Raw genomic sequence first — 15,482 nt, 5'->3', positions numbered from 1 at the left:
CGAGTAATGAACCTTTTTGCAAAGCAAAGGGTTGGAAAGGTTCATTGCTTCATGAGGCTTCATTTGCCCATCACTAGAGCAAATGTTTGTGCATAATCTGTTAAGTGTGGAGTGCTAATATGAAGTGACTCACCTGCCTTTTCTGTGTCCTCTCCAGGGTGTTTTTTCCCCAGGAATCCAGACACCATTTATAGGTTCTGGGAGAGGCCATTGAAAAGTGTGGAGGGGGGGGTCGTTTATGGGTTTTTGTGGTGTTTCATTATGGTGTAAGATAAAACATAAAATAGTTATAAAAAGTAAATGGAAATGTTTGTATTTAGTTTAAGGTATTTTATTGAAATAGGTGGAGATTGGTGAATTGAGATCCCCCTGTGAATTGGAAGTGGTTTTGTTCGTCACAGCTGGGACTATTTAAGCCTGCAGTTTCACTTGTGAAATGTTTGTTGATGCTGTGAGAAGAATAAACCACTGCTGTTTCCACCTGACTCTGCCTCAACTATTCTTCCTCACTGTAAAATCCAGATGCAAAAGGCTGCCTTGTTACAGAAAGGTTAAAATTAAATAAAAAGTGGATTAACACTGCTTTGCAAAAGGAATTACCTACATCCAGACTGCCACTCTAACCTCTCTATAGGCCCCCCTCGAAATAAGCCTTCAAGTGTTCATGCTCTCGATCATGTCAACAATCCTCTCTGTTCTGAAATGAAGGTTTTGAGGATTTTTACTTAAAGGTGTCTTTGATCATAAAGAGGAGCAGAGCAGCTTGGCCTCTTCTAAATGCTTGTCTACATTGTCAGGTTCTCTGGGGTTCCACCCCGCCACACTGAAAGGCCTCGTTTCCCTGACAGCTTCCCCTCTGTTCATCTCACTGCAAATCCCCAAGGAAGGAAGACACAGACTCTTTAATAACCCTCCTCTTTATTAAAGGATTATGTGGGCATTAAAAGGCCATGTCATAAACTCATGTTAACATCTGTTCAAAGCTTTTTCCACAACTATAAAATTAGCATACGTTGCTTATGTGTTGTTTTGAAGGTAGTTTTGTCCTTTTGTAAAAGGTGGATTTAGCAGAACATTTCTAAAATGCAATAAGACCAGTCTCCTAATATTAGATATGGACTTACCAGAGTTGTAGTTCTAAGTGGCTCATTTCAGATCACCAATTTCTCAAATTTCTTACCAATACCCATTTAATACTATTCTGATTTCTGTCAGAGCAACAAATAACAATAAACCTTTCTTTATATTTTCTTAATGAATTAATAGTTGAAATCTTTTGACAGGTAAAGGTTTATATGAAAGACATAAATATTTAGTGTTTGATCTTTTGTAGTTTCCTTTTAAACTGACATTTAGCAACAGTTAACAGCTAACAGCAGTGTTGGTAATTTTTCCAATTTCTAAGTCCAATATTCACAGTTAATGAAGGTTTTGTTCACTACAGCCCCATCATTTGTAGTATTTTACAAGATAATATTTATGCACCATTTGAGAGGCAACTTAATAGCACAGCTAACCATTCTGTGGTGCTAACTTTAGCTAGGTTAGCAAAGCAAAAAACAAAAAACATACTCTCAAGTACCAGTGGCCATTATTATTCCTTCTAGACTACCTGAAAGTTACATTTGTTTGTACTAAGAACAGCTTGCACTAAACTTTATCTTCTATATTGTCATTTCAAATGGATTTTTAGTTACAGAAAATGGTTAGCATTAGCAGCATGAGGAATTTTCTGATTGCTAAAATCAAACAATATTTATTTACATCTAATGAGGTTTTTGCTTACAGTAGCTTGATCTTTTATCCAATAATTTAAGTTAAAATTCATTGGCCTTGCTATCCTTAAGAATACAGCCCAGCTAATCTTTTATTGGAGCTAACTTTAACTCGGTTAGCAAAGCAGAGAATATTGCTTCAAGACATTCACTATAAATGATTAGTGTTTTATCTTCTATATTCTTATTTCAATTTGTTCATTAACCAAAAGAAGCTAGCACATGCTAATTTTCTGACTAAGGGCAAATTAATATTCTTACCTAATAAAATGTTTTCTCACAGTAGCTTGATCGTTTGTTCTATTTTTTGGATACTTTATCAGGGAAAGCACAGCCAAGCTAACCATTCTATTGAGCTAACTTTAACTCAGTAAGCAAAGCAGATACAATCAAACTGGAACAAAAGTGTCTAAAAACATCTGTTTGTTTTTAGTATTATTAATCACTAAGGCTAATTTAAGATAAAAAATGTCAAGAAGTCACCAACACATGTATTATCATACAAATCAAAAATACAAATGATATATTAAAACTGATGCTTTTCCTCCAACAAATGTGACATTCACAACAACAGTAACTTTGAGCGTAGCATCAGTTAAATTATGAAAATATTTATTTCTCCCTCTTTCACAATTCTCATAATTAACGAATAATTTAATTTTGATTTCCCAGACAGTGCAGGATTAAATAAAGATCTAATAAAACTGTTGTTGCCTCACTCCATCCACAGTAATGCAAAGACAATAATGAAAAATCTCGAAAAATCTCAACAGATAAACAGAAAACTGTTCATCTGCCAGGCAGCTGGCCTGGCAGATGAACAGTTTTCTGCTGTATGTTTTCCAGCCTCGGAATAGACAGGCAAACACACAAACTCCCACACTGATGGCTCAGTCCAACATTATTTGCTTCACAGAGATGAGCTGACATCACAGTTCAAAGCACAGCTGCCTCCTGCTGCCCCTAATTATTACCAACAGGCTGAAGAGCCATATAAGCTGCCATATGGCACATTGAGGAGAAATTAAATTCTAAATTAGCTGCAAAACAAAACCCAAATCCAGAGCAGGTAGTCATTTCCAGTGTTGCCTTAGAGGTCAAATGTGACATTTTAATGAAAGAAAATGGGCTGCGAATAACAAAGCCGCAGCTGTGTAAATTCCTCTTCTGACAGTGGAACAGAAGACGTTTGACTTCAATCTAATTAGCATTCTTTTAAGTGGAGAATGGCTGCCCTCCTGCTGTTAAAATAGATTTAACAGAAACCCATTTGAAGATGTACTAGAGATCCTTCTGCGTGTGTACACAGGAACAGAAGCATTGTGTTCTGTACGTGCGACCCAAACCTTCTGTTAGAGGTCTTCAGAGCAGCAAGCCTGTAAAGGTCCAGTGTCTCTATCTGCATGGAGGCCGTGCAAGCGAAGCCGAATGAGCTTCTCAGCCCACTGAACTGAGGCTGACTGAGAGACCTCCCACCCCATTTGGTCCCCCTCATTAAAAGCACCGATGCAGAATGCCTTGGGCTCACCAGGCTAAAGGCTTCGTCTCTGATTAGTTGTAAATTGTTACAACTAATCAGAGATGAAGCCTAAAGGCTAAAGGCTTTGTCTCTGATTAGTTGTACATTGTTACAACTAATCAGAGATGAAGCCTTTAGCCTGGCTTGCCTGATTATTAGGCAGGTCTTAGTTTTGACCAAAGCAACATTTTTATACATATTTATAAACTCCACATTGTATAAACTTGAATAGAAGATACTTTTTTCAAGCAGTGGTACAGGTGGTACATCCAAAATACAATGGTCTGCATCTTTCAAGAAGACCAGGATTGTTATGCAGGACAATACTCCATCACATGCATCAAATTACTCCACTATGTGGCTAACCAGGAAAGGCCCTAAAGATGAAAATATAATGAAGTGGCCCCCTTCCTCACCAGACCGAAACCCCAATGAGAACCTGTGGGCCCTTCTTAATTGGGAGATTTGTGGTGAAGGAAAACAACACATCTCTGAACAGTGTCTGAGAGGCTGTGGTTGCTGTTGCACAAAAAGTTGATCATCCACAGATAAAGAACCCAACAGACTCCATGAATGGAAGGCTTACAACTGTTCTTGAAAAGAAGGGTTGGTCACTGATTTATTTTTTAAACCTCTGGTCAGACTGTGTGATCTGGAAAGTACTTCTATACCTTTGTGTCAGGTCTGCTGTTTAGGGTCTGGTCAGTTTTGCTCATACAAATGACTCAAAGTCTTCTGGAGAGAAATGTTGCAGGCACAAATGTAGGTCCTTTGGATGTTGTGTTCAGCTCTGGCTCTCTCCCACTGCACTCTTCTTTCTTTTCATCTGGGAAGTGATCCAGATTCACCTCACTGTTTTGTTTTGTTTTAAATTATATCCCATAGTGACACAGTGTGGCATTATCTAAGTTTATAATATGATAAATAACTACTCAGACAAAGTTAGCCTTCCTGTGTTTACTCTGTAGATTGAAGTATAGAACAGACCAAACGATGTCATCAACCCATTAGGTGAAAAAATGGCGACCTCCATGGATGGAAAATAGAACAAAAGATGTAAATTTTTTTGAAGTGATTATGAGTTTTGGCATATTACAAACAGTAATTTTTTTGTTAATTGGAAAATTACAACATATTTAAGCCAACATGTTCAACTAATTCTGGATCTCTGTAATGCCTTGTTGGAGTGCCGAGATTCCAGAGACCTATGTTGGACTGCTGGAGCCTCAGAGCAGTGAGAGGGCAGCACAAAACTCCTTGTGTTCCTCAGCTGATGTGTAACGTCATACCTCGCTGTGGGAGACAAACTGGGGATGTCAAATCCTGGGTAAATTAGAGCAGCTCACAAAAGATAAAGGCAGCCATAAGACATCTTCTAAGTTGTGTCAGCATTTGTTTTTGATTGGATTTAAATACGGATCCACATTTTTGACTTGCAATACCATATGTACAGAATTATAAATTTGATTACTTTCACTTGTACTGTCAATCATGTAAAACCAATACAATTTTACTTTGTGCATTCAGAACTGCTTAAAGGAGTATAACAGCCAATGTAACATAAATCCTAAAGAAACTGACAGCAGTTGGTTGACTACATTTGTCAAACATGTCAAAAACATGTTTCACAAAACGTCTTCAACAAACATTTCAAATGGATTAGAAAGTGCAATTACACATTCTAAGTATAATGCTAAATAATGATTTATGAGCATGACATTGCTCAGAGCACAAATTATAGAATTTGATTGGTGCATCTCCAGATTTAAACTCACAATCAAGAAGTTGACGGGTTTTTTCTCTGAACTTCCTTTATTTCTGTGCAGTAACCTACATCTTCTATTTAATGTTGTCTTGCAGAATTTATTGTCCTTTAACTTTTTCACACAATAAAGTGGACGTAAAAAGATACATTGTTCCTTTTCCTATTAAAAAAAAACCCTGAAAATACAAAGTGCAACTCAAAAACCCAAACAGCAAAACAATCAAATTTGAAATATTTTATTACAAAGAAAGTCACTTTTAATAGTGACAATAAAAGCAGTCCTTTTCTTCTTAATAAAATCCAAAGTTCAGTAATTGTCCTTAAAAGAAAGTCATCAATCCGAGGCCAAGAAGCCATTTCCCCTTGATATACTCTTTTATAATATTCTTTCTCTCACTTTTACTTATTTTAATATTCAAATCAACAATATTCTTTTTTGAAGCACTCTTAGCAAGAGTATCAGCCAACTCATTTCCTACCACACCAATGTGGGCTGGAATCCAAACTAGTTTTACATGAGAACCATGATTTTTAATCCTGAAAATTGAGTGAATTATTTCCAATATAATATCTTGTCTTGATTCTGAATTTACCTCTTGAATACTAATTAATGCACTACTCGAATATGAGCAAATTAAAACCTCTCGTCTTTTCATTTCCTCAACCCATTTAATGGCTTCTAAAGCCATTAAAATTGCCATTAACTCATCTGTATACACTATCAGTTTTATCAGTTATTCTTTTACTTTTCATAAAGTTTAAATCTGGAACTACAAATGATATACTTACTTGATTGTTTAACATTTTAGAAGCATCTGTATATATTTGAATATATTCTGAATATAACTCTCCACTTCCTTTTTCCCTAATTGTCTCCCTTTTTCCAAAAATTTTAAATTAACTTCGGCCTGACCAAAAATCCATGATGGAATTACAGGAGTAACAACCGCAGGACTAATTAGAAAATTATATATTCCAATATCTTTTACTTTGTTCAAAGTTATCCATCCAAAACTATTAATTTGTTTCTTTTCTTTTTCTTGACAAGGTTGCAGCATAACATGTGGAGGATGAGCATCATTATGTCCTTTAATATTTGCCCAGTAAGTCACGGCCAGCTGCTCTCTCCTGAGCTCCAGCGACATCTCACCCATCTCAACCTGTAGAGCTGAAACTGGAGTGGTTTTCATTGCTCCGCAGCAAAGTTTTAATGCCTGATATTGTATTTTATCCATATTTGCCAATAAACTACTTGAAGCTGAAATATATAAAATACAACCATAGTCAAAGATTGATCGAATTAGCCCGATGTAAACGGTCTTTAATGCTTTCCTGTCTGCTCCCCATTCTCTGCCTCTCAAACATCTCATAATATTTATTTATTTTTTTACTTTTTTCCACTATTTTACCTATATGTATTTTCCATGTGAGTTTTTTATCAAACCACATACCCAAATATTTAATTTGATCTTCCCTTTCTATAGCATTCCCATACAATTTAAGATTCACATTAATATTAACCTTCCTATTTGTAAAAACAACAAATTTAGATTTGGATGTTGAGAATCTAAATCCCCATTCTAAAGCCCAAGCTTCTACCCTATTTAAAGCATCTTGTAGTTTCTTGTTTATAAATTTTGTGTTTTTTCCCCTCTTCCAAATAATGCCATCTTCTGCAAATAATGAAACACCAAAAGATTTATCTATACTACTAAAAATATCATTAATCATTATAATAAATAGCATAGGAATTATAGTACTGCTTTGGGGAGTACCATTTTCAACTTGATACTTTGAACTTATTTCCCCACCTATTTTTACTCTAATATTTCTTTCAGTTAAGAAATTTTTAATCCACCTATATATTTTACCTCTTATACCTATTTGTTTAATTTTAATCAACAGCCCTTCTTTCCACAACATGTCATAAGCCTTTTCCACATCCAAGAAGACTGCTGTCACACTCTCTTTATTAATCTGGGCCCGTCTAATTTCATGTTCCAGACATAATGCTGGATCTATTGTACTTCTGCCTTTTCTAAATCCAAATTGATAAACTTTAATGTTCTCCTTAGATTCTAAAAAATAAATTAATCTATTATTTACCATTTTTTCCATAATTTTACCCAAAACATGATGTTAGAGCTATTGGTCTGTAACTTTCAGCTGAATGTGGATCTTTACCAGGTTTACAAATAGGAATAATAATAGATTCTTTCCATATATCAGGTAATATCCCTTCCTCCCAAATTTTATTATACAATTCCAATAATATTTCTTTACTCACATCACTAAGATTATTTAACATATTATAAGTAACTTGATTATTACCAGGAGTTGATTTACTAGAATTCCTCAGAGCTTTATTTAATTCTAACAAGGAAAATTTCATATTAATAAAATCATCATATTCTTCATCATCATGCAATAATCCAATATTTCGCTGTAGAGTAGTTTCACGTCCTATTTTTTCTTTATTATTGAGATTCTCTGTACTATGTATTTTTGCAAATATTTTTGCTAATACCTCAGCTTTATTTTCATTATTTATTATAATATTTCCATTATCTTATATTACTGGGAAAAAATACCCTTTTGAATTCCCAGACATTTTTTTTAATAGTATTCCAAACCCTGTCTAATGCAGTGTTTTTCCCCAAAGATTCACAATACTTCCTCCAATAATCCCTTTTAGCCTTTCTTATAGTTTTACTGACTTCTGCCTGCTTCCTTTTATACTTTATTAGATTTTGGAAACAAGTTATTTTCTTAAGTGTCTTAAAAGCTTTATTTCTTTGTTTAATTACTATTGAGCATTCTGGTGTCCACCAAGGAACTATCTTCTTTTTTTTAATACCACTACTTCTAGGAATAAATGTTTTGGCTGAATTAATAATACATTTGGTAATTTCTGAGTTTAATTCATTTATTGGTTTATTTATATCTACATTTTCCAAGTTAACCTCACTCATAATTTCAAATTTACTCCAATCTGCTTTCTCAAACTTCCACTTCCCCTCAAATTCTGCCTGCTCTTGCTCTGTATCTATACCTATATTGACAAAAATTGGATAATGATCACTCCCCATTGTACATTCCTTAAATACTTTCCATCTACACATACCAGCAAAAGATTGAGAAACCAAAGTCAGATCAATAGCAGATTCTTTACCCCTTACAAAGTCCACCCGAGTGTCTTCTCCATTATTTAGAATGACTAATTCTTTTTCTTCAATCACCTCTTCTAAAATCCCTCCATTATATAATCATCTTGATCTCCCCATAAAGTGCTATGTGCATTGAAATCCCCACACCAAACTATTTTCCCTCTCCAGTTTCCTAGGATTGTTTCAAGTTTAAACGTTTCTAATTGTTTACAAGGATTGTACAAATTTATTATTTTAATATTCCCATCATTTGTACAAATTTCTACAGTAGTAAGTTCTAGGTCTGACAATATTTGTAGCTGAATAAATTTTGTTTTCCTTTAAGAATATAGCACAACCTCCTCCACTCCCATTTGACCTGTCTTTACATCAGGGGTCACCAATTCCAGTCCTCCAGGGCTACCATCCTGCAACTTTTAGATTCACTTCTGCTCCAAAATGTCTGAATCCCTCACCAGCATTCATTCCTCTCTGCAATAGGCTGGAAATGAGCAGTTTATTTGATCCAGGTGTGTTTGAGCAGAGATGCATCTAAAAGTTACAGGATGGTGGCCCTGGAGGACTGGAGTTGGTGACCCCTGCTTTACGTAAAACTGAGTAACCATGAATATTAAACTGTAATGATGGCTTGAGCCACGTTTCTTGAATGCATATTATATCTGGTTTTGGATTTAATTTATTAATGAAGCCTTTAAATTCCTGACCATTTGCTATTAGACTGCAAGCATTCCATTGTAATATTAGAATTATGTGATAATTTGAGATGCCTCAGGTTCAGATGATCCTTCACCCTGTCTAGGTTATCATGAATTTTTTCCCTTTGACACTAAAAAATTTCGTAGCTGCTTTCACAATAATTTTTATTTTTTCAGTTTTAGTTTTTGCTTGTTCTGAGCAATTTATGATATATGCAAGAAAAGGAATCAATTTTTCTAACATAATATTACACTGATTAATGTCTGCCACCGTCTTCCTCTCATAGCTTATTTTTGGTGCATTATCATTACTTTTCACCTGTTTCACTGCTTCAGCATAAGTAATTTTGTTTTCAGTTTTTACTTTTTGAACTTCATCTGCCTCTTTCCTTACAGTGCATCCTACATATGCTGCAGTATGATTTCCTCCACAGTTACAACATTTAATAGGATTATTTCCACACTCACCATAAGGATGTTCGCCTCCACATCTATCACACCTCTGTTTCCCTTTACAAACGTTTGCAGTATGTCCATATCTTTGGCATTTATAACATCTGAGTGGTGGTGGAATATATTGCCTTAGATTAAAGCTCATGTAGCCAATCATCACCTTATCAGGCAGAACTCTATCTTTGAAATCCAGTAGTACAGATGTACTGTCCATTTTCTCCCCATTTCTAAAAGCCTGTAGTCGTTTGATGCCTGTAATTTTGATTATTTTTTATTTGATTATTATTTATCTTTTGATTATTTTCTTCAGCTCCTCCAAATTTTCTCCTACTGGAATTCCTGATATTGCTCCTTTTTCTTCCCCAACAACCTCTTTCCAGCACTTCCTTTTTACACACCATTTATAATTTTAGAGCTTTATTCTTTTGTTCAGCATTTTTACAAATGATAAGCAGACTTCCATCTCTTAAGACTTTAGCTAGTTCTACATCCCCAACAGCTTTCTTTAATCCACTTGACAAACTAATGGGGCTCACTCCAAACATATCCTGTCCAGTCTTAAATTTTAATTTAACTTTAAAATCTTCCATCATTACTTTCTTCCTTATTTCAATTCTTTCTTCTTCATCCTCAAGAGATCTTTTTCCAGTATTTATTCCCTTTTTAGCCTTTTCTCCCCCCCACCCCCACACCCTTCTATTTTCTACCATAGACCATCCTGTATCCATATTCTCATCCTCCGAAAGTCCCCCACTACTACTTGCCATCTTGATCCACTCACAACCCGGATTATGCCAAAAAAAACACCTATGGATTAATTTAGTAGACGCCAGTAAATGTTTAAACCCAATCCATGTCTTCTCGCCAGCCGACATCAGGAAAAACCCAATCCACTGCCAACTCCCAACTCCCTTCATCTTCTCCTTCCATCCAGGCTCCTTTTATTCTGGCTTCAATCACCCTCTGCTGACACCTGAGCACACTGATTACAGAACGCAATCAGTGTGCTCCGCCTCCTTAAACGGCTGCCTTCAGCCCAGTGCGTTTGGTTTGGGAAAAAAAAACAAAAAAAACAATCCAAGCATGCAAAGCACAACAAAAAAAATTAAAAGAAAAGAAAACAATCATATTTTCCCCTGTGCAACACATAAATAGAAACCATTACCCTGTACCATGGTGTATAGCTAGTAGCTGTCTTGCTGATGTGCCCGATCACCACAACAAGAGGCAGCCAAGCTAACCAGTTGTGTGTTTATCAGAAAATGACTCCCCAAACACCAACTAACGTGTATGTTAGATGTCTGGAGAATCAGGAATTTCCTAATGATGTTCCACTGGTGTAAAACTGCAACTTTCCGAGATGCATGTTAGCCTGTAAATATGCAGAGAAACCTGGTAACATCCTGAGACTGAGTTCCTGTGAAAGCTTACAACACATCAGGAATCACAAGCCAGATCATTTTGTATGATCTGCTGCTTGAAAGTGAAGCAGCAATCTTATGGGTTTTTTTCTTCTTCAGGTGTTTCACTGTTGTTTTTTGGGGTACTTATAAAGGCATGGTAGCATTTTGGTCAGATAATCCCGTTCCAGTTACGATTTACAAGGATTCTTAATTATTGCAATATAGAAAACGAGAAACATATAACATTTGTTGGTACTAAGCACTTGGTTTGCACTACACTTTATTTTCAATATTGTCAGTTCAAACAGATGTATATTAAAAGAAATTGTTAGCATTACCAGCATGAACATTTTTTCTAACTGCTCATGCAGCAATATTTATTTACATCTAATGAGGTTTTGGAAACAATATCTTGATCTTTTGTCCAATATTTAAAAAAAATTCAAATGTATGTGCCTAGATATCCAATAATACAACCAAACTAACCCCTTTTGGAGCTAACAACGGTCAAAGCAGAAAAACTCAAACCAAATATTTTCAAGTATCAATGACCATTATTGATACTTGAGTAACACTTGTTCAGAAGTGTACTGTAAATGTTTAGTATTTTATCTTCTATATTCTCATTCTATATTCTCATTCTATATTCTCATTTCAAACAAATGTTTGGCAGCCAAAAACAGCTAGCATGATCTATTTGTTTAACTTCTAAAGCAAACTAATATTATCTAATGAAAACTTTGCTTGTAGTAGCCCATTTTAATCATGACTTAGAATGATTTTGAAAGATTGCTGTCAAGAAAACATGACATATTTTGTTGCAGGTTACTTAATAGAGGTAGTAGTTTTTGATTCTAACAGAAAAAGATTACAAAAATAATTCTATTGATACATCATGTCACTAATCTTGATTTGATATTCAGCCAACTCGAAAATCAATCAAAGTACATGCTGTTGGGGTGCCCGTTTAGAAACCTGAAAGAGGAGTATTTCACAAAAAAGAAAAGTAGATTTTTCAGAATCTGACCTGCTGGACATCAGTTTTCAATGGGAAATCGTCTGATTCCAATCTCTGCCGTTTGATAAGCGAATCTTCATTTAGATCTGGTCTCAGACTTTTTGAATCTCTGCAAATTCTTGAGAGAGCGGGGCATTTAGAGGCTTTGTGCTTTCATCAGCACATGCAGCCTTTAAGTGGCTCAACCAGACTTAATTAGCCTCATCTCTGTGGCACACTGCAGCCTTTTGCTCAAATTAATCTTCTCAGGTTAATGCCCAGCACTCCCTCTACCAACCGTCTCTAACAGAAGGCAGATTACTTAGCTAAAAGAGGAATCCTGTATGCAGCCACAGCTAATGAACTTGATTAATTAAACTGAGACTCTTCCTAATTAATGTCTTATTGCACTTTATCCCACTATGACCCTGTAACAAAAGGGAGGAAACTGTGGTTTACCAAAGAGAAGTTTGTACTCATTGATTTATTTGATAGAGTCTTAATTAAAGAGTGATTACGTTTAGTGTGTTTCCACGGAGAGAGGAAAACATTTAATTATGTCATTTCTGTCTTTGTCCTGCAGGTTAATGGGAAGGACCTCTCAAAAGCCACCCATGAGCAAGCAGTGGAGGCGTTCCGCACCGCCAAGGAGCCCATCATGGTTCAAGTTCTACGCCAGGGTCTTTACCCCCAACTGCTCGCCCCCATCACAGACACCCAGGTGTCAGACATCAGTACCCAGACCGACATCACCCTCCAGCACATCGTGGCTCTCACCAAGCTGCCTCCCGCCTCACCCCCGAGGACAGAGCTAGAGGAGTATCTGCTGCCGGAGGAGTGAGTAGAGTAGCTGATAGCACTGCATCGCAGATTCATGGGAACTTCAGAGCGATCAAAGACCGAATACGGTCAAGGTCTTGGCATAGATTATTCTTCTCCTTAGTTAATCTTTTTTTCCTGGAGTCTTAGAGGATGAACCAGGGAAATTCCTTATCCACAAATTAAAAGTCCATCTTGATGTAAAAGGAAACATACAGACAGAACAACGTTGCTGACACACCTGGTAAAGATGTGTTTGTGACCAACTTAGAGAGATCTTAAACTGCTCTTTTTGTGCACAATTTCTTAACCTCTTCTCTCATCACAAATGTTTTGTGTGTGTGTGGCCTGGGATGAAAACAGACTCTAGAGATGTGTTGCACACTCGAACAAAGTGATGTCGAAACATACGGTGGTTGTAAAGTTCCTTTACTTTACTTTTTTTCTGAATCTGAACATACAAAACACATTCATCGATCCGACGTGCGTCACACTATGGCTGCTATGTTCTTCTTCTTCTTCTTCTTCTACCACGAAACATAGGACCCGAGGCTGCCCTAAGCGCCTGTTAAAAACTGATCCCTTTCCAAACTCGCTTCACTCTCAGACAGAATAGATACCAACATATGTGAATATTCAGCTAAACATGGACAATGAAACACAGTGCTTTTTAATAACAAAGCAAAACAAAGTATTCATAAGAAAGACAATAGACTCATATTTTAATGGAACGGGGGTTCCTTGATCTAAAGTCTCCAGCAACTGGTCCTCCACAGATGCACCAATCAGGTGTTATTTCTGGTCCGCTCTGGTTCTCTAAGATCTAACTGATCAGTCACCACTTTTTATTTTGTAACATAGAACATAGAAACATGTTCATAGAAAATTTTTAATTAATTTTACCTGCTGATAATCAATCAGCAGGTCAACTGATTCCAATTTCAGCTGTTCGATTGGTGAATTTCTACCTAGCTCTGCATAGACCTGTGGTTGAGTTAGCCACACTTTGAATTGTTAACCTGTTAAAAGATCCAGCCATGACTCACAAGCTATGTTTCTATCCAATTGTCAACTGAATTTTGAGCAAACTTTTAAAATGACACAAAAATAACCAATTAGTAGGTGGAAACACCTACTAGTTGGTTGTGGGAAGAAACCGGAGTACCCGGAGAAAACCCACACATGCACAGGGAGAACATGCAAACTCCATGCAGAAAGACTGGGAATTGGGGCCGGGAATTGAACCCAGAACCTTCTTGCTGCAAGGCAACAGCTCTACCAACTGCACCACTGTGTAGCCCGATTCTGCTTCCAAAAAAATTATATTCGCATGTCGCTAGTAGTAGCAGTTGTTAAGGAGACTTGGTGACCCCAAGATGTTACTCTTTGCTGCAGTTCTTCAACATTGAGTTTCTGAGATTGTTTACCTGAGATTGATTACCTCATCACTGTTAGGGTGGGCATTTATTGTATGGTTTATCATTTATTGTGATAAATTTCTTATGATAAAAATTTAAATGTATTATTGCCACAATAAATTCCAATTAATGATGTTTAAAAATCCCCAAAACTGTCCAGATTGGTTTAGTATTTTCTCCAGTTTGTTCAATTACAGTATTATTACATATCAGCATATTTGAAAATATGATTAAATGCAATTACTGTATACAAATCCCTCTTCTATATGAGAAAAGCAATAATAAATAGTTCTTATTGTCACTTTTATTGTCTTCACAATATCACAAAATATCAAAATGAAACTTTAAATCTCTATCACTCATTTGGCCCTCGTCATTGTTGGTGCCCTCGCAGGTGCCAACCAGCATTTGTATTAAAGCTACAGCAGACACACGAAGTACAAACCTGCATACTTGAAAATGTTATTTAAAGCGATCCCTCTGCTCTCATCCTGTTGACCGTGTTCAACCTCATGATTCATTTAAAATCTGACCTGTGTTCAGCCAGCTCCATATCCTCCTATCATGTGCAGCACAGCCTGATGGCATGTTTGAACATCGACACCTTCCATTACTGAAAGATTGCTCTGGGATGTTTAGCGGGCAGTCGCTACATTGGAAGATAAAGTTGTCGCTGCGTTAACAGCGCTCCAGCCTTCCTTTTATAGCACAGAGCAGTTTTGGTCTCTTTGGAGCGTTTAACTGAAACCGGCCCACCTGGAACATGATTTAGCGTCTCAGAGGTTCCCCAAGCAATCTGCTAGAGCAGATTTTTCTTTCTTTTTTTGAGTGGCTGTCTTGACAAAACTAGACAGAGTTCTTTTTAATGGTAGAAAATGTTTCCTCATCTGATCCTACATGCAAAGGGCTTAACTTTTCTTACATCCTGTTCAAGATCAAGTTTCTGGAACCTGAAAGGACACTGAAAAGAGTGTAGTTGTTAAGAATAAACCCTAAATTACAGATACAATTGTTTTGCAAAAGCAAAAAGATGAAAAACATTTTGGTGTAAATAATTATCAAATTAATTGTGATTAATTGATTATTGAAGTAATCGCCAACTAACATAGTAATCAAATAATCATTAACTAAAGTATATAGACTCAAAAAGGCCATTTGCTGAAAGAACTCAGAGCAGTAAGTAAGCCCAAACTGTACAAATAATATATCCATTTTGCATTTAAAGATGAAAAAAAAAACCCTTCTTTGTCTGTAAATATGTTCTACCCATGATTAATGTGGCCTCGTTTTAACTTCAACTGGTTCAAATTCAGTTAAAAAAGAAAAACTTCTATGAAGTAGCTTTTGCTCAAGTCAAAATTTATTTATGTAGCACATTTACAACCTCAGCCGACCAAAGTGCTTCACAACAATCACAACATCACAGGTACACATACGATAAAACAAAAAATACAATTCAGATTGGTAAAAA

The 15,482-nt window shown here is 36.2% G+C and overlaps 1 protein-coding gene and 1 long non-coding RNA gene across 2 annotated transcripts in view; both read left to right on the top strand.

The window, feature by feature from the left end:
- The window catches only part of LOC107834142 (uncharacterized), a 3,784-nt gene extending 3,244 nt beyond the window's left edge, over positions 1–540 (top strand). Inside the window, exon 3 of the long non-coding RNA XR_001659927.1 lies at positions 78–540. This is a non-coding gene — a long non-coding RNA (uncharacterized LOC107834142). The remainder of the gene's footprint in view (positions 1–77) is intronic.
- LOC103129239 (PDZ domain-containing protein 4-like) overlaps positions 1–13,270 on the top strand; it is a 23,720-nt gene extending 10,450 nt beyond the window's left edge. The window contains exon 2 of the mRNA XM_007540258.2: positions 12,358–13,270. Within this exon, the coding sequence (XP_007540320.1) occupies positions 12,358–12,615 (258 nt within the window). The 3' untranslated portion in view covers positions 12,616–13,270. The remainder of the gene's footprint in view (positions 1–12,357) is intronic.
- Positions 13,271–15,482: the final 2,212 nt, after the last annotated feature.

The sequence above is a fragment of the Poecilia formosa genome, unplaced genomic scaffold, assembly GCF_000485575.1.
Source record: "Poecilia formosa unplaced genomic scaffold, Poecilia_formosa-5.1.2 Scaffold530, whole genome shotgun sequence".
Classification (NCBI taxonomy): Eukaryota; Metazoa; Chordata; class Actinopteri; order Cyprinodontiformes; family Poeciliidae; genus Poecilia; species Poecilia formosa.
Note: the sequence above shows the minus strand (reverse complement) of the source record. Positions and strands in the feature narration are given on the sequence as shown.